Source organism: Limanda limanda, chromosome 9, assembly GCF_963576545.1.
Source record: "Limanda limanda chromosome 9, fLimLim1.1, whole genome shotgun sequence".
Classification (NCBI taxonomy): domain Eukaryota; kingdom Metazoa; phylum Chordata; class Actinopteri; order Pleuronectiformes; family Pleuronectidae; genus Limanda; species Limanda limanda.
The window spans coordinates 26,645,382-26,666,183 of record NC_083644.1 but is presented as its reverse complement, the minus strand read 5'-3'; the positions used below and the strand labels follow the sequence as shown (position 1 = coordinate 26,666,183).

The window sequence follows — 20,802 nt, the reverse complement described above, 5'->3', positions numbered from 1 at the left end:
GGAGGCGAGAAACCTTTTCCTTCGATTGTCCTCCCTGTCAATCTGTGTCTATGTACAGCATCACTTGTTTTTAAAGTTATTTTTAGAGTTATACGCAGGTTGTTCGAAGCTTGTGTCTCCTCATGTGATTGCAGACTGAGACCAGGTCTCTGTATGGGGGGCACCACCTGTTGCATTACTTCTTATTCCTCCAACCCCATGTAATTTATGACTCTAGCTTTACGTTTTGGAGTCACCGACATGTTGCAGAATGAATTTTGAATAGGACGCCCTTACGCATGGGTCTATACATTTTGGAAAGTTGCTTATATTATATTTAGCAAAAACTAAATTATATGATAACTTTACTTTATATGACGCTGTTTTCCTTTAATATGCAGCTAAAGTGGTTCAAGAATCATTCATCTGCTCGTTCCCTTTCTCTGTCTCTGTGTCTTCTTGTCTTTCTTTAATATCCCAGTCACTCTGCATGCCTGGGACATGCTTCTCACTTGAACAGCTGCAAATGGCTTTTCCAAAGAGCGCGGTCTGGAACGGAATTATTGTTATTATCATCACAAACGTAATGCAAAGTTGTTTTTGTCATTAGGCACTTCGTCGATGTTGCATTCTGATTACAGTACACCCACGCTCCCCGTCGCCCTCTGCCCGTTTGCTGTGCCGCAGCAGTTTGGGGCTACACAAGCTCATTCTAGAAAATGGGAGCAGTGATTAAATTCCACTCTGTTCTTGATGGGGAGATTCTTTCCAAGGAGGAGATCTTGTGAGTAAGCTTATTCACGTTTCGGGTTGTGTGTTTTTCATTAAAAAATCTCAAACCAAAACTTAACACAAACACAGCCTCTTTCAAGTGGAAATACACTCAATTTTCTCTCTCCAGATGATTGTCTAGTTTCAAGCTTTTAAGTGTAAATCCTTCAGAATATTGTCAATTATGTTTCTCTACAACTACACTAGGAGCAAATGTAGTAAATGTAGAAAACTTAATCACTGGCTGGATTATATTCAGAGACGGCATATTTTTTGAATGACATGCTACATTTACTAACAGCAGCAGGGATAGCAGGAGGATGGCTGCTGTAGATTGTGGGTGTACACAGCACACAACTGTTCCACCAGAACTGGGGTTCCCATCCGGAGTCCTGTCTTTGGTTTAGGCAACAAAAGTGCTTTGGTTAAGGCGACAGAAAGATGGTGATTGGGCAAAAGGCAAAGGCTGTGATTACATTGATATTGATATAAATGTATATCCACCATAGACTGCATACAGATGATAGATGACCCGTCTTCACGAGGAATGCCTCAGTGTGGTAATACTCCCAACAGGTAATAAACTCATGACAACACCAGTGTGACAGATTACACCAGATTTTTTACCATCTTTTAAAATCACATTATCCTTGTTAGTCAACTCTCCTTTCAATCAATCATGCAATCTTACACAAATGAGTCTTTGCAGTAGTGATCTTGGTGGTGAGCTGCAGTATAGATGTCCGCTTGAGACACTCCACCAATTGTGCGTCAGTCTCAGCTCTCAATCATGATGTTTCACCACGTTTTTAATGCAATAATTAAGTTATTAGAACTTGCATTGGGGTGAAGGTTTAAGACTGATACCGCAGCCAGCCACCAGGGAGCAATCCACATTGTTTTTGCTTCACATAATCTGGTCGCAGTTGGTTTCGTACAAAATCTTTTTGGTGTTACAGTTTAGTTGAATAGAAACTTCATTTGATTTGACATGGTCACTGTAACACATACAATTTTGGAGATTGAGAGTTACTGAGTGGTATGGCTGAGAACTCAAGATGATTTCACACCCTTCTTATCATAGCAGACAGAGAAATTAAATATTGATCCCCGGTGTGGCACGACACGCTGAAATTACCCATTCTCTCTGCTCTCGCTCACTCCTCCTCTCCCTGGGCACTTGCTTATTCTCTCTGTCCTCTTATTTCAACTCGTTTTTTTTACACCTCTCTTTTTTATAATTCTCTCTCTAGAACACACTCCTCACATCTGTTGATGTTCTTCCCCCTCCAACACTTTCCTCTAATGTCCTGTGTCTGCTTTGAGAGGTAATGGAGAAGAGACGTCCTGCCTTTGAATCTTCTCTTTAGCTGATGGAACGATAGTTTATCTCTGGATATGATCCCACTTTGTGACTTAAGTTGAAGCTCTTTTTTAAATCGTTTTCCTCAACCCTTCAAAGGCAGCATGGGCCTTTGAAGGGTTGAGGACATGCCCTATGCTGAGCTGACCTCCATTTCTTTGAAGAGCTCTATATTTTCTAAAACCTCGTTCTCATGAAAACAAGGGTGAAAGGTTAAGATATATTTATCCATCATCCAACACAGAAATAATGCTCTTTTAATCTTTGTTCTTATCTTTTCCACAGAGAATATAACAGCCAAGAGAAATTATTTTGCATACTCACACTGTATGGTTGACAATCTTAAATTGAACTTTCATTTGGTTTTAGAAACATTTACATATGTAAATACAGCATATACAGCCAGGAACTTGGAACCTTTACAGAATTTTGGTGCGTTTCCACTTCAGAGATCTGGGTGTAATTGAGTTCCAAGGAAATCTTCATTCAAATTAAAAGTCCTTGCTTGGTGGGTGGTACTTTTATTGAATAATATGAATCATTGGAGTTGGGCGTGTAATGCCGGATAATTCTCCTAATTTTCCTAATCTTCCATGGTCTTTAGACAGTGGTGGAAACGCTGTTGTCTGCAGGAACTATGAGTCCAGAGTATTCTTTTTTCTTGTAAACATGGCTTTACCAAAGCTATGACAGTCAGAGAGCCAGAGATGTGCATGAGGTCTGACTGGACTTCAGGTGACCATCATAAAGCTTAGGTAGATCAGAATAAATACCAGGTGTAAAACAAACTATCCCAAAGAGCTTGAAAATCATATATACATACAAATATGGATTCCTATAGCAAGGTAATTCCGTATGGAGTTTGTATGTTCTCGTTGTGTCTGCTTGGGTTTCCTACGGCACTGTAGCTTCCTCCAACAGTCCAACGACATGCAGAGAAGTCCAACTACGACAAGGTTACTTATTTTGCAACTTGTATGTAAATGAAACACCAAATAAGTATTGCAACAGTTCGATTTTTTTATTCACATGGCTGAAAGTCATGGTCAGTTTATGAGGTCGTTATCAAGTAAATAAACAGTCGACAACAACTGCCACACACAAAGAATTGGTCTTTAAGGTCGTCTTCGACAAAAAACGTTACTCCACCTAGTGTTCAGGCGGTGAATTGCTTTGCAACACGCGTAACCCTTGGAGAACCATAAATTACAACGAGTCCATCGACACAACTGCGTGAAAAGCCGCAGCCGCAGTTGCAAAACCATGTGCCGGCCTTCAGGGTGTGCCCTACCTCCCAGCAACAACAGCTGGGATTGGATCCAGTCCTCCAACAACTCAAAAGACTTCTGCAGCTTTAAATATAGAACTGACATTATTCTCGAATTTGAAAAATAATATTTTGTTTGTCGCAATCATGTCTTACTACAGATCCAGAGCTTGTGACCAAATCGGGTAGGAACACAGATCCACTGCTAAAGTGATTCCTGGGTTGAGCTCCCTCATCACAACATGCAGACAAATACCGGATGTATTACTATACATAGTCCACATTCCTGCTACAGACAGAACCATGTACTTACTAATTTACATTATTTAATGGCTTCATCTATAGTGAGCAGCAGTGTAGTATTTTTTTAAAGCATTGACCATGGGAGAAACTACTGTACATTGTTTAAACTTGTTTACTTATGGATACAAGGTGGACAGTCATTGCTTGTCCAATCGTATACTTGCCTGCAAATTAGATTGCTCAGTGGTGGTAGTTGTTTTTTCTAATCACAGTCATTCATGCAAATCGAGTTTAAATGAAGATTATCCAATATCTTGGTTCAGCAGCAGTGTCCCAGTAGAAAACACGACCAGTGAATACAGAGGAGGGGATATGCAGTTATACTGCATACAGTTAAAGCAAAAGCTGCTAAGTGTAATTCACTTATATGTGAAATCCAATGCAACAACATCAAACTAAAGGCTTAAAACCTTCATACAGTTGAGATAAACGTAATATTATTAGCTTGGTAAGAGTTGCAGAATTTGCTTCAGGGAAATTTAATTGGAATGACTTAGTTGCACTGGTATTGCTTTTATGTTTTCTTTTTCACTTAGGTTTCAGCTGAGCATCACATGTGTGGGCTAGCTATTGCATTTGTTTGTCTGTTTGTTTGTCTGTTAGTTGGCAGGATTACTCAAAGACTACAGGACACATAACAACAAAACTTGGTGGAAGGCTGTGGTATGGATCAGTGAAAAGAACATTACATTTGGTGCAGCTCTAGAGCATTTGCTGCAGTTAATGAAATGACCTTGATGAAAAGAATCAAAGATGTTTAGGGGTGTGGCATTTATGTGTGCAATTTTGTTCGTTTTGGAAAATGTGGAACTAGTAGATTTAAATGTGGTTCCATAGTAGTTTATGCTTTTTCAGAAGCTGTTTGGCAACAACCAGAAAGATGTAACTTCCACCAGTGTGCAGCTGAGAAAGAGAATTTGGTTTTAGCTATAAATCTTGTTTTAATCTAAGGGGATTCAAGTATTTACAATTTTTTTAGATCATTTTATAATTATTGCCCTCTCTCTACCCCTCAATTTTTACTAATTGCAAATTCAGGAGGAAAAAATCATTCTAGAGATCTGTGTGGTTGATCATTCTGCTGTAAACAATAATACATATACTGTTGGTATATTTTCCCAAGTTATTTTAACTGTGTCTTGTGCTAATTTCTACACCATTCTGACCTTTAATGGCCTGATAATAATATTGTTAATCTGGAACAAGCCGAGATCTGGCCGGCGCATTTCCATCTGCATCCAAATTTGTTTTCCATCACATAATAACAATGATTAACAAATAATAATATATCATAATATGTCCAATTATATAATCAAAAATAATGAATAATAAATATGAATGTTAATACATTACGCTTCATGATATGGGGTGATACAAACTAAAGTTCCTGTAAATTAAATTCTCAATTTACTTTTTCCACCAACCACACTCAGAAACCTTCTTTACACAAAGATTTGTCAGATTGCTACATTTACTAAACAGACTGAAAACTCAACCTCACTTTTTTGAGAATTGAATGTGCTTTATTTTTCCAATATATACTTACACTTACAGAGCACTTTATCAAGAACACCACTGAGTAGTGCCCCCCCTCTGCTCCCAAAACAGCCTCAGTATTTTGTGACATGGATTCAACAAGAAAAACATTCCCCTGAGGTTCTGCTCCATGGTGACATCACAGCACATCATCTCCTGTCCAAACACATTCACACAGTTCTACTGGATTCACAGCTGAGGTTCACTCAAACTTTTACTTTCTGCCAGTTAGCATTATCCTGCCGGAAGTAGCAATTAGAAGATGGAAAACTGTGGCCATAAAGGAAAGAGCATGGTCAGCAACTGGACTGTGACATTCAAACCATGATTGATTGGTATTAGGGGACCTGTAACCTTTCTGTCAGCTCCAAACAGTCAGGCTACTCTCCTTTTATTTCGGTCTGTTTCCTTCCGCAGAACTCTCACTTTTTGGTGAGATCGAAGTGTAACTTCTTTGTTTTATAATCACACCAGCACAATCCTCATTTTTCCCTCTTTAATATAACGTATTATTTTAGTTCACAAAGCTGCCAAGTTGATGATGGCATCTACTTCAGAATATGGGGCATTTAGGACTATGGGAACATTGACTACCGATAGTAGTGGAGAGAAAACACAAAAAACACTATCCGAAAACAATTACACAAGTATAAGCCAGATCAATGATCAAAATAGCCCGAGAAGAATTTGCGTTTTACGTTACGATTTGGTAAATACATCAGTCAGACACATGCATGTTGTCTGTCAAGTCAGAATGTGACAGGTGCGAATTTATCAGATCCAAATATCTCTAAAAATATACTGTACGATTCCAGATGCAGCCAAATGGACAATATTACTCCACTATATATGTACATACCAAACACTGGTGCAAAGCTATATTGATATGTATAATATCAAAAATAACAATTAAGACAATTATCCATCCAACAATTTGATCTTATTGCTGATTTGTTCATCGTCACTACTGAACTGTCATCAGAAGTAATATTTGTTCCTGTGCAGGACTTTTTTCTATATGGTAGGGTTAGGGCTAGTGTGACCGAGGGGCTGGTCGCTTTCTCACTGACTAACAAACGGACTCATAATGTTGAACTCTTCATGTTTGACAGGTCACAAGTAAACTGTCAAACATGAACGTTTGAGTGACATAGTTCGAGATGACTTTATTTGACTCAAGAGCTCAGACAAAGACATATAGTCTTTCCCATGAAGTGTTTTACGCATTGTGCTCAGTGATTGTGTTGTCCACCCTGGGGGCATTGCCATAACTGTGGGTTGACAGTTGTGTTCAAAAAGGGGGGTGGGGGGCAGTGTTATGTTGATTTGACCACAAAGTGACCCGTTTTAAAATATAGGTTTATTTGTATAGGACAATGTTGACTGCACATGCATTTCAGTAAAGGTTGATTTGCCTTGTCTTGTTTTTCCTCATATCATTAGCGTTAGAACTTGTGTTAATCGCACAGTGGTTTCTTCTCTGTAATCCACTAATTATAAAGTATATTCTAATTTTCTCCAAACTAACCAGAAATTTGAAATTCCTAATTTCCTCTTTGGATTTAAACACTACAGGCTTCATGCACGGCTCCTTCCATGGATTCCACACTAATTGGCCGAGTAAAAAAATAAAAGCTGAATGTGGCAAACAACATTGTGAAGTCTGTCCTCTGTGTGCAAATTCAATCAACTTTTAAATCATGCACACCACATGAACAAGCACTTATTCCCACTCTGTTAACTTCCACAATTAGGCATACGTGCGTAATGAGATGCACTTCATGAAAACTGATATGTGTGCAAATGCTTTTGTCCTTTCAGGCTTTTAGCTGAACTGAATAAAAAAAGTGCAAGTTTAACGATAGAGATGTGACTGCGGCACTGATGTGCACACTGTCAAGGTGAGGCAAGGTTAAAGGTATGGTTAGCTGGCCTTTAGTCAGTTAGTGGCACCATCTCACAGCAGCAGTTGATGTTCAGAGAGCAACAGCCTACGGAAAAATTCATTAGTGATGTTTCTGACGACGGGGGTGATCGGACAGCGGCAGTGCTCTGTCGTCAACAGGAAACTAATTAAATGCAATGTGACAGAAGAATGTGGTGACAGCAGACGGGCTCAGCGGATGTGGCTGCTGGGGATAAGCCTCCTGTTGATTGGCGTTGATCGCATTCTACCCACCCTGGTCTCAACAATGTCGGTCCAGCAGCCTCGCTGTTCTTTCAATTAAGAATAACACTAGAAAGCAGTTGCTCCGGGTGACAAGCTGCATGTTCGCTGTGAGGAACTGTGACCAAAGCATGAATAGTGTAATTAACCACATGCCAAATGTTAATAGCGCTCATACCTCACCCTCGTCTTCATTCAGCATGATATGGTATTTAGCGCAATTTTGCTGGTCTATGACAAGTGATCTGAGTGTTGATTAGGTTCAACATTCAGGAAACGTGGAGCCCACAAGCTGCAGGACCTCCGTCGTCATGTCGGACATCCTCAGGGTGCTGTGCTTATTATGAAAATCAATTCTGGAACATTGTATATGATTTGCGGGGATCAGGGACCTAAGAAATTCCTTGAACAGTTAGTACAAGGGATTTTGTTACAACCACGAGAAAAAAAACAGGTTAAATGCTGCAAAGACTTTAACACAGATTCAATCCTACTTCCTCTGCTGCAGTCATAATTATGCTATGTTCAGGCGTTCTGCTGTATCTCAAATACTTTTTTCAGCTGTCGTCAGCCTCCTGCACTGTTGAAGCCGAGCCATGACTCGACTCCCCCAACTCAGTGCCTTTTATAGACTCAGCGTCAACAATAGCCAGAGGCATAATGCTTTTGGACTGTCTGTCTGTCCCATTCATGTGAATATAATATCATAAGAAATGTGGTAGAAAAATACTGAACATTTAACTGATTTGATTTTGGTGGTTAAAGGTCAAGTTGTCACATATTTTTGCCTTGTGTATATGATACCTCTACTATACTATATTGTACAACAGTTTGCTTGGGCTCATTCACAAAGTGATTCTATTTTGATGGTCAAAGGTCAATGTAATGGTGACCTTTTTTGGCTTGTAAATACATTATTTTGAGAATACCTCAGAGAATCCTTTCAAATGTGGCACAAATGTCCCTTAGATTTATGGAATAACTGTTTAGATTTGGGTCGGCAAGGACATTTTGGACTCACAAAACATGTTTTTGCCCCTTGAACCTTCTTAATCGGAGCCCATCGTATATGTAGCCAAAACAAACCTGCCACTATCTGCCAGCTAGGATGCTATTACTTATAGGGAATTAATTAAGGGTCCTTGATACTTACATTAAACTACAGAAGATAGTATCTGCCTCATACCAGTGAGTGATTAAGGTCCTGTTCATCCCCACAAGTAATAAATATTACAAGTCCAGTAAAGGCTTCATTTTAATGAATCCCAACTTTTGAGTAGAAAGTTGTCCACATGCTGGATTTTCAAGTACCAATTTCAACGTTGTAATGGTTTTAAAGGAAAAGTATATATATGACGGAAAGTGTTTGACATTCTGCTTTTTCTGCTTGAACGACACTCTGCTCTCAAGGTTGGGGAGGGGAGCCAACATGACTGATTAAGAAAACCTGTTATGCCTCTTGCACAGTCGTGGTTGACACATTTTGCATGTTTTTGTCACACTCCCTCAAAAAAAACATTCTGCCTCACAGTTTATCTGTGAGCTGGAATGAAGCGCTGCTACTAAACTGTTGATCCAGTTATATTATTGTAATCAAAGCACTTTAGAGACACCAAGTATCTAATTACATCAGATGTGTGAAAGTGTTGATTAGATAGATAGATAGATAGATAGATAGATAGATAGATAGATAGATAGATAGATAGATAGATAGATAGATAGATAGATAGATAGATAGATAGATAGATAGATAGATAGATAGATAGATAGATAGATAGATAGATAGATAGATAGATAGATAGATAGATAGATAGATAGATAGATAGATAGATAGATAGATAGATAGATAGATAGATAGATAGATAGATAGATAGATAGATAGACGGACGGACAGACAGACAGACAGACAGACAGACAGACAGATTTGTCTTAAGAAATTAATCTTGTGCATCTTGTCATTGGACATGTCGAAAAAAATGTTTTCAGTATAAAAACCCTCTACTTACCAACACACATGAACACGCACTCAGACATAATTACAATCCTGGGGCCCTGCTTGAATAAATCCAATGAATTCCCCAAGAACACCACGATCCGCTCAGTAATTCAGAAATTCATGCTTTAGTTGTCACACAGGGAATTTTGCTGTTGTGAAACTGTTGAGTCTGATCTTATATCTCAGCCAGTTGTGGCAACGTGTTAACGGAGCAGATGTAGCGACCCCTGTAACTCATCTAATTCATTAACATGGCAGCATCCTGTTGACCTCTGAGCCTCTGTATTCTGTTAAATCCCAGTCTCCCTCCCTATTGTCTTTCTTTCCTCTTTGCCAGAGACAATTGCTGAGTTGCATCCGTGGTGGGAACTGCCCCGGACCCAACGTCAGCTCGCTGCAGTTGCCTGGAGATGTGAGTTTCTTCGCCAACCAACTGGCTGTTCCCACCGTGGAGTTTGCCTTCGAGCAGACCAAAGCGGAGGAGGTATGTTCAGACCTGCTTCACATACTTTCACTTTCACATTGTGCCCACTGATGACTATGTTGTCTGACAACCCTCTCATTACTGAAGTGGAATTATTTTTGCTAAGGTGTGCAAACAGGGAGTTGTTAATTCATGCAAACTCAGGAGGCTGTATTTTGTATTTTTATGTTTTTTTTCCGTTTTTGAATAATCTGCTGAGTTTGCCATAGGCCACCATTTGTTTATCTTCAGATCTTAATTAGAAGTGAAAACTTTCTCAGAGACGACACACACTTACAGTCACTAACCTATCAAGTCTCCTATTTAAAGACAAATAGTACACATTATTCCACTGCAGTAATTTGTCCAGTTCTGACATGTTGGGGGATTGGGTGTGATAACAGCCATCTGCAGCATAGAAGACTAATGGTTTTATTTTTACAAAATGGATTATGTCTTTATACAAGCAACAAATAACACATCACACAGCTTACAAATTATGCATGCCCCCATTTACTTCTATTAAAAATGCAGTATTGATGCTTGTTGTACTACTGCCTTAGGGTGGAAACGCAGAGATTTAGCCGAAGCTAAGTCAGCCCACTCAAATTTGGAACTTTGTGCTTGGACAGCAACTTTGAGCTTAATTAGTGCGAGAGATCTTCATGATGTTTATCTGCCCTCGAGGCATCATCACAACCTGAAAATAATAGGTAGTGGAGTGTGAAATCCGAAGCACAGGCTTTATTTTACAGAGACAAAACACAAAATTGAATTAGAAACTGTATGATTCATAAATATGCCTGACCGTATTAGGGGAAAGTCCTGTGTGCATACATTAGCATTGACTCAGTAGCATTTAGGCTGAGCTGCAGTAGTAAAAACATTAGTGCATGACCCCATTTCCAGGAGTGCTTCATTTATTTTTCTGAAACTTAAGGAAATCTGACAGAGACATACACATAAATATATATATATATATATATATATATATATATATATATATATATATGTTATAGGGCATATAGTGCTTTTTTTTATTGGGCATATAGGGCATATAGTGCTTTTTTTATTGACTTCACAAAATAACCTATGTCCTTCTGATTGGACTAAATTTCAAATTAGCAAAAAAACATGCCTATCTTGAAATGAAACGTTGGAATAATCTATTGAAAAAAATCTATAATCAAAAAACAAATAAAGTAGCAGTCCGCTTCTACTGTCAAACAAATACTAACTCAATGAGTTGAGGACTCCCCGTAGTCCACCAGTCACAAAACCATCCTGGCACAGACCTGTTTCCATTCATCTCACACTCCACATGCATGGCAACATGCACTAGTAGAGAAAATCACAAAATAAAACAAAGAGACAAACAATGACCGCAGTCTTAACAGTGATGTTAACCAAATGTTCTTTTAAAGCAGCAAACTAATATTAGTGCCGCGGCCAGCATCTATCAAGGATTATTGCTCATGCACTGATGATGTTGCAAACCCCCTGGGGTGTTGATTGTGGCCTCATTGGTTTAATTACATGTATTTGGGATCATGTGCAAAAGCATTAATCTCAAAAAGGAGAGTTGCTTTGTTCCAGATTCACTTGCTACTTACCCTCCATCTGTCTCTGGGCAGGTACAAACAAACCTGTGGGAAACATCTCAGCTGAAAATATGATATTCATCTTCTCTTTAATTGGCCGACTTCCATTTCTACAGCCGATTAACTTATGTAGCCTTACTATTAAGCTCTGCCATCTGTCATCTTAAATTATTGAACAAAATCCTAATTTATATGGCTGCACCTGAGTGGCTGGGAAATGAGTGAATCTCTCTGTTGAGCTTCACAACCATCCAAAGAGGAATATCTTTATATGGAATGTCACTGTTGCAAAAGGACATGTTCCTTTTTACTGTCAGGTTGTGTCAGTTTTCTTTATTACATTAAAAAGCTCAATCAAAAAATGATGTACGTTTTTCCCAAACAACACAATTTCAATAAAGGTGTCTCATGCAATAGAATGCATGTGTTTCCCCTGTTTAGAAAGTTACAAAAATATTTCTGCATCCAGGGTCAAAAGTAGAAGTGAATATATCATATCATTGAGGCCAGTCAGGACTCACATCCTTCCCTGAGATGCTTGAGAATACAGAAAACACAGGTGTGTATCTTAGATGATGAACTCAACTGGAAGGTGAAAGGTCATATATCTAATAGACATAGAGCATAGGACCACACTTAATGAGCTGCTCATCTCTTACTTGAGCTTGCCTCCCTCTCAGGGGCGTTTGTATTTTGGGTCCAATTAAACCTCATCACATTAGGCCCTAACCATCACAGGCTATGCTAACCTTAACAAATATGACATGTTACAGATATGCAGTAGGGATGAGCGAGTACAGCATTATCTGTATCTGTATCTGTTAACCATATGAATTATCCGTATCCGTACTCGGAGTGGGCGGGGCCTAACCCGGAAGTGGGTGTGATTTAACCCGGAAGTGGGCTGGTTCAACATAACTTTCTTTTTTAACTTTGAAATTTTTTTATGATTTTTTTATTTTTTAAATTTATTTCCACACCAGGGGCCTCATTTATAAAAGAGTGCGTAGGATTCATACTAAAAGTGTACGTACGAACAAAATCCGGAAATGGCGTACGCAAAAGATAATTCCGATTTATAAAACCGTGCGCACGTACAACTGAACGCAATGTTCGCTTTAAAAATCACAGTCCACTTGGAAACGTTCGTACGTGGATCTGCCTCCAAATCCGCCCTCCACACGCCCACTTTCAACCATAAATGGTCAACGCAAAGCACAGCGTGAATATTAAATGATGCTGCTGACCAATGGGTTTCCACCGTGAGTCCTGACAGAGTCACGGCATCAAGCGATGTGAAGAGGAAGTGAAACTTTCTGACACTGACAGCGAGGTGTTTGTTAGTGAGGTGGAGGTGAAGAGCGACTTTATGGGACAGCAGCAATGTCACTAATAAAGAAAATACACTGATACTCTGCTGCTGCTGCTGTGGATAACACACTGTGTGAGATCAGAGATCGCTGAACCATCGCTTCCTCCTCGTTCTTCCATTCACATGCACACATCGAGCAGAACCCCGCACCGGTGTCACGGCAGTATTTATTTATTTAAAGCATCGGACCGATTCCCTCACATCAGTGGATCCTCACCTCTTCTGGGATATTATTAGGAAAGTTTCTTAATTTCTTATAAGTAATCTCCAGTGCGCTCTGTGCTCTGTGCGCTCTGTGCGCTCTCTGGCTCAGTCCCGTTCACTGCAGCGATCTGATGATACACGCACAGTGTTAGAAGATATTATTAAGACCTATTAATGACTCGGCAACGTAAATTGGCTGTTAAATCGAATCTGGACCTCATTTGCTTAAAGTTGTTTTATATTTTTTTAATTAAAAGGCTCGTGTGGAGCAGATACGTCGCGCGAGAAAAACTGTTGGTTTTAATGTAAATTATGAATTGGATCAATAATCTGCTGCAGTTCACCACCTCACGTCTGTGTCGCCGTTTTCCCATCTCCCCAAAACGCTCGTACGGGAGGGTCTAAGTTTGCGTAGAAATACGCACATTTTCCCGTCAAGTTTGTTTTTATAAATCCCAGCGTTGAGTGAGATGCGAGGGACGTTCACTGTGTCCCGGAGAAACGAACACTCTGTGTCCCCAGCACAGAAAGATCCACATTCGTTCACAAGTCACACAGACTGGCCTTGCTATTTTCACCTTACATTAACACTTAAAGTTTAGTGCAGTGTAATTGTTTGCCGTGATAATTAAATGCCAGTGTGATAATAAATGACAATTTCAAACCATACAAACTGTCATGTTGTACTGTATTTAATAGAGGTTTACTTTACTGTAAAGTAAGTGTAAATGTAAAGTGAAAACAACAAAACCAGTCACCATGACCCGTGAACAAATACAATTCACGTCTTTCCATACTAAAAACACAGAGCGTTCACTTCTCCGGGAGACAGTGAACGTCCCTCGCATCTCCAGCGCTCCTCTACTGAGCCAATGCAGGTCTCGTGAAAAATTTTCCAAAGACTCGTACCCGAAGACCCAGTCGGGAAATGAACGAATCATTTCTGCTTCCTTGACTGAGCCTATGGAACAGTCCCGATGCGCAGTGAACCTGAGTGACTGAGAGACAGAGAGCTGTTCTGTGAGTGAGTGAGTGAGTGAGCAGAGCCGTGTGTGACGGGAGGACCGCTGTGATGCTGTGTGTGGATTTTCATTCAGTCCGAGCACAGATAATGACTCCGATTACTCGTATAATAATCGTACTCGGCAAAAGTGCTTTATCCGTACCGGATACTCGTTTCAGCCGAGTATCCGGCTCATCTCTAATATGCAGCATTCTGGAGGAGCACTTGTTGCACTGCATTTAAAGATGGCGACTAGAAAATTTAGAAAAATTAGCTTCCCACGTTATCTAGGTTGTGGAGCTGTAAACTTTGACACCAGTGTCATCAGAATTACGCCTGGACCACACTCCTTCATAGTGCCACAGAATGGATGATCTTTATGAACTACGGTTGCATTATCGGAACGTAAAGACAATTATTGTTTGTCACAGAAATGTGTAGCATTGTTTATACCTTATGTTGCACTGATTTTTTAAACAGGCTTACCTTTTTTGCCAAAATGGTAAGCTGAGAGCTAGATATATCAGCACCTGCTTACATAATCATTATTTCATGTTTTTGTGTCATTATGGTCACAACTAAGGCCATAAATGGAGCTCAAAATAGAAATAGAAAAATGAGAGCTGTAAATTTCTGGAATATTTAGCCCAGCTTACCCTCAGTAACACAGATTGCCTTTTGCTCTTTGCTTTTTCTACTATGACACATTTTCAGTACCGTTACAGTAACTGGTTCTTATTTTAAGCAGTAGTGAGCAGAACTGTGATACTCACCCGATTTTTAGCTTTTCCTCAAAAAAAAGAGCCCTGCTGTATTCAATCTACGACATCTGGACAATGGTGACAGTAGATTTTGAAGCAGATTTAGCCAGTAAAATATTTTAAGCAGTTTATGTACATGTTATAAATGAATGACATTTGAAATATCCCCAGCCAACTACATCCCTTTGTTGGGTTTCATCCCCAGGGGCTGCTGGAGGAACCAGCAAAGTGATCTGATGAAATTGTTTCATGTTTGCTTTTATTTCATGGCGAGATCAGAGGTCTTACAACCCGTGGATTCAGTGGTCTTAATCCATCAGTGGGTGAAAGTTTGAATGGAAATCAAATTTGTACACAAATTTTGTGAATCTGCCCTGTGAGTGCACTCGAATGGATTACTAGGAACATGAGATGAATTGAGTGATTTTCTTAATAAAAACAAAGAGGCCTTTTGTTTTAGGGCTGACACAGGCAATAATTAGGCGTGTTTGCACACTGAACTCATTAAGGTAATCTATCTGAGCCTGTACATATGGCCTCAACCACATGGTCACCTTTAGAGCAATTTCTGCCTCTGTTCAGCATTGTTAATTATTCCAAAATATGCGATCTACTGTGTGTGTAATTATATCCATTCATCCTCATTTGACCAGTAAACAGAGTCGTAGTGCTGGTAATGTGTCTGGAAACCAGCAGATGTTGTGTAGCAGTGCCACAGCGCCAATGACAGGAGTGTGGTTCGTCGAACATTTGTTTGCCAGTGTAGCATCTGTTTTTTCTCACTTCATGAAACTTTTCCTTGCCGTGCAGTCATCACACCAGCCTGTGATTATTCACACTCTGCAATCATTTGACAAAGTAAGTTTTGCTAATAAGATGAGATGAGTCATCTGCAATTTCAAACCTGTTTAATGCACAAAAGTTTATATCCACGCTATTAAACAATGGCATGACTTGAAGACAGTTTGGCAGATGAGCGTTATAACCATCATATCGCCATAATCATTAATCATTAAGATGTGCACGAAGAGCTCCTCCCGTGTGTCTTTCTTCCCCACTGTGCACAGAAATCTGGAAGCAAGATTTCATCCTGCTGGTGCCAGGCGTGGGAGTCGTCTCTGACATATGTCATCTAGCAGTTGCATTGGCTTTGGGGAGCTGAAAGGAACTTCAGACAGGCTTTGAGGTGTGAGAGGAATACCTGACATCTCCTCATCCTGGCTGCTCTGTGGTTCCCGGCCACATTCAGGTGCAGGTGGGGATAGCACGGGATCAACAGAGCCAGACGGATCTTATTTTTTGACACGTCCATGTACTCTATTTAGACTGAAGGCCATTACTGTTGCTCTCTCTAGAGACAATAATAGTCCTGAAAAATCGGAGGACCATAGCTGTGACACCTGCCCTCCTACTGCCTCTGTACATCTATAGTCAACAGTGTTTGGATGAGACACGTTCTCAGGACTAGTAGTGGTGGACAAATTGGGTTTGACTGACAGCTCCACTCAAGTTAATTTTGTCATTTTTGTATGTGTTTGAGGGGAATTAGTTGTAGGACACTGGACTATTTGCGGAGGGCTAAATTAGAAAATAACACATTTAGATTTAGCATTTTGACATAAGCATAGTAAAAGCCACATAAAATAATAATATTGGATTTCTGATTTCTGTTTATCTGACACAAAAAAGTAAAATGTGTTGTAAGTAACGTGAGGTGCAAATTGGAAGGATCACAGAATTTAGTGGTGATTCTACTTGGTTAGCTGTAATTTCCTCTGCCTCTTAAAGTGTAAACTGATTAAATCTTATAGATTGTTTTTGGTCATTCAATTTGTGTTGTTATGCTCCTGTACAGCGTTAAATATGACACCACTGCCAAATATGACTGACTTCCAGTGTCCTTACTTGTTGACCTGTTCTCAGTCTTCTGCAACATCATACATTCTCTCAATATCTCCACCCTTTTTCAACCTGATCGGCTCTAATCAGCCAGGTGAACTAAAAACTATCTCTGTGAGTGTGCAGAGAGTTTAAACTTTTTTAAGTGCTGTCTGAAACATAGCAGAGTATACAACACAGCTCTGCAAAATGACTGCTTTTTAGTAGATCCAGGTCAACAACAAATTATGCTTCCCTGGCTTCTTATTTAATATCTTTTTCTGCGCCATATCAGCAAGAGTTAATTATCTAATGGTAGAATTGAACCCATGTGCCAGTAAATTCTTAACAGGCTAGACAGGCTATAATTCAAATCCTGTTGACAAAAGAAAGAGAAGCCACAAATAACTGTTTCTATTAATTGACTCCTTTGAGTCAATGTAACCTGTAAAATGAGTTCTCTGTGGCATAAAAAGACAACACAGTGAACCAGCTTCTGCAGTCTGCCCTCACCTGTTTAATAAGCAGTTTAAATTTAAATTTCCTTTTTTTGGGGGGGGGGTTGAAAGTTAGTTTTGAATGTTTCCCTAAGATGTGAATGCTGCAGGTCTCAAAGCTGCCTGAGACAATTCTGTGAGATCTGTTGAGCTCCGGGACCCCCTCTCAGTAGCAAAACATCCTGGGATTACAGTCCTGTCTTTTCCTTATAGTTTGGGTTGGTTGAAAAGTGTGTGAAAAGTATGTATGAAAATATGTTGGAAAGGGCTTCAAGTGGTTGTTACAACTACAAAAACATAATATACCGTAAGTGCAGACCTTTCTCCATATGCTGCGATATGGACAGTGTTGGGAAGGATACTTTCAAAACGTATTCCGTTACAGAATACAGAATACATGCCCAAAAATGTAATCTGTAACGTATTCCATTACATTAACTAATCTGAGTAACGTATTCTGAATATTTGGAATACTTCCGGTTTGTATTGCATTTTTTAAGTGTATGATTGCCGCGTTGTTATAGTCAGTGGAGCAGCAGCAGTTTAAACTCTCTCTCCGCCGATGCGGCGGGCCAGCTGGATGTCCGGCTCCCATCCACTCCCACCTCTGTGCCGGCCCCACCGGAGGCTGAAGGACCCCCCCCCCCTGCGCCAAGGCTGCCTAGCGCCGTGCTACGATCGTTTCGGCGTCGAGTCTATTTTTTTTTGCGCTTGACGCGAGCGTATCGCTCCATGAAACACACTGAAAAATGATTTTAAACGATATTGATGACATTTTATATGATATAAATGATAAAGTATGCATCCCATAGTTTGTATTCCCCTTCTGTTGTCCTGGAGTTTTAATTTTAACAATTTTACCGATCACATTATTAAATGCCCCCCTCTGCCCATCCACTACAGACACACAAGCAGTCATAAAGATAAAAAGAGAGGGGGGGCGGCGGAGAATACGTAATTTACCCTCGACACCCGACATTGAACGGAGAGAACAGCGGAGAAGTTCTTGAAGATGGATGAAATTAAATTGGGACGCTGTTGCAGTTAATGTTGGAGCAACAAGTGACTATATGCTTTTATACTACTGGGTCAACGGGTGATATTATTAGCGCTGCCCGGCGCTTCAGCGTCCGGTGTGAACCCGGCGTGCCTCGCTGGTCTCCTGCAGAGCCATGACAGCGGAGCTCTGGAAGCGCAGGTCGGTCTTCTCTCACCAGGTGCTGGAAGGGCAGCTTGCGGATCAGCAGCTCCGTAGATTTCTGGTAGCGACGGAACTCTCTCAGAGCCTCGGTCCCGGGGCCTGTAACGGTCCCGAGCCGGTAGCGGTGAGGCTTCTTCACGCCGCCGGGGGCCCGGGCGCTCTTACGGCAGCCCTGGTCTCCAGCTGCTTCCTGGGGGCTTTGCCGCCGGTGGATTTACGAGAGAGTGAATAAACTCGAGAAGTACCGTCATGTAATCCACTGATTTCAACAATGTAACTGTATTCTGAATACCATCTATTTAATTTGTAACTGTAACGGAATACAGTTACTCATAATTTGTATTCTAAATACGTAACGCCGTTACATGTATTCCGTTACTCCCCAACACTGGATATGGATTACCTGCCAGTCAGGCACTTTACAACTCTGGCATACAACTGATATTTGACCATTGATCCTTTATTGAGCCATATTAAGCTATGGAGGGAGTAGCAGAGTAAAGCAGCGTCTGCAGCTGATTTACACTGAAAAAAATGTTAAATGTCAACACAGCTCTCAGCCTGTGTCTCACTGTAAAATACATGTAGACTTAGCTGAAGCTATGTCCTGTATAGCTTACTTTTTAACTTTGTCGTAATATAGGATAACCACCGTCGAAGAATTCCCCCTCCCCAAAGATAAAGCTGGGTATGCAGGCGAGCTGTAGTGTAGTGCAATGGCTCGAAATAGCTTTGCAATGGTGACACAATTAGGAAATCCTTCATCAACCAGACTCATTTGGTCTTATTCCGATTCGGCCACTCTGAGTAGAATGAGTCTTCCAAAGGATGCAGCTCCGGAATTGGGACAAAGCTACGGGTACATTTTATCGCACCACTCCCAGTTGTGACTTTAGGACCCAGAATGTATTTCTCTGATGGTTAATGTGTGACATCTTGTGTTACTTCCATTGTCAGATAATCTCGATCTTCCTGTGTTAATTACCAGTTGCAAAGATGCTTTTCTCCACCAAGTGTCATTGAGCATTACCCCAGTTTGCTACAGAACTGGCCGAGGAGTGAAAAGTAAAGGCTCCTTTATACTTCTCCGTTTTAGAAAAAACAGACAGATAAGACCGCCCTATCCGCCGTGGAACGCCCTCTCCGAGCGCCTCGGACAGCTTTTCGTGCACCTCTGATTTTTCTAACTATCCGTGGATATTTCGGATAGCCTACGGAAAGCCCTTGCCTGTGATTGGTCCCCTAACGACATAATTTCCGTATGACATCATTTACCTACGACGTAATTTCCGGACCTCAAACTTTCTGCTTCTTTCTCTATCACAATAAACACAAACACAACTACGATTCTATTATGAATGTGATGTGTGTGTTAAGCCAGCGGAGTTGTCCGGCTGACGGTGGCTCGTTAGAGCACTGACGGCATGTGTGCACGGTCACATACGGTTATAACAAGCTTTCATAACGGCGGGGAAGCTAGCTAGCTCCGTGTAGCTTCAAGCTACATGTAGCCTCAAGCAGCTTCAAGCTGTGGAATTAGCAACACAGTTCGGAAACAAGACCGGGGAAGAAACGATTACATCAGCATTTTGACCTGCTGGGTGTCACTTTATTTTATTTAGTTGCCATCGTAGCTACACTGTGTGTGAGATAAGGGGGGAGAAAGGAAATAAACAGCGTGGACTTCTTCTGATTACTCGTGAGGTAGGCTTCTCCAAGCTTGTCTTCCGTTGCGCCACCTACTGTTCTGGGGGTGAATTGTTTTCACGGACAACTATAAATGAAAAAGTGTCCGTCCGATCTGTCCGTTCGTCCGTCCGTAACGGATTACGGAGAAGCATAATGGAGCCTTAAGACAAACATTCCACATACAACCCTAAACAAGTCATTAACCACACGTGACAAGATGTTTTGAACCTGGTAGCATTTCCATCACACCACTTCAGTGCAGCACATCTGGCCTTAATGTATTACTGGCTCTGGCAGCAGAAATACCGTTTTATTACACCAATATATGGTAGCATTCAAATGGTGTTTCTCAGCCGCATGTCTGCGCTTTAAAATACAGTAAATGGAGTCTTGTTAAGTGGCAGTAGATACCTGTCAGAGCCTTCAGCCTTATTGGAAGTCTGAAGCTGATGAGGAATGATAGAAAGATATTACATCTGCATCCCACTCTCCCCTGCACAGCTGCCAGGCTAAAGTCCCCATTGGTGCTTCAAATGGTTATGATACCAGGGGCAGTCATGCAAGCAAAGGCACATGAACACACAGCCATGTGCTTGCATGTGTGCATGCTTCCATCTGACACTTCTTAGATGAGATAATTCCATCTAGGACTTTGAAAATGAGGATGAGTGAGCGTGAGAGATGAGTGAGCGTGAGAGGGCATATGAATAAAACCTGTGGAGAGGTGGGAGGCACCAGAGTGAGAAGGAAG

General features: G+C 40.7%; 1 protein-coding gene across 1 annotated transcript in view; it reads left to right on the top strand.

Moving 5' to 3' along the window:
• The window catches only part of LOC133010375 (inactive N-acetylated-alpha-linked acidic dipeptidase-like protein 2), a 310,384-nt gene that overhangs the window by 179,247 nt on the left and 110,335 nt on the right, over window positions 1-20,802 (top strand). Inside the window, exon 11 of the mRNA XM_061077932.1 lies at window positions 9,720-9,866. Coding sequence (XP_060933915.1) covers window positions 9,720-9,866 — 147 coding nt within the window. The remainder of the gene's footprint in view (window positions 1-9,719; window positions 9,867-20,802) is intronic.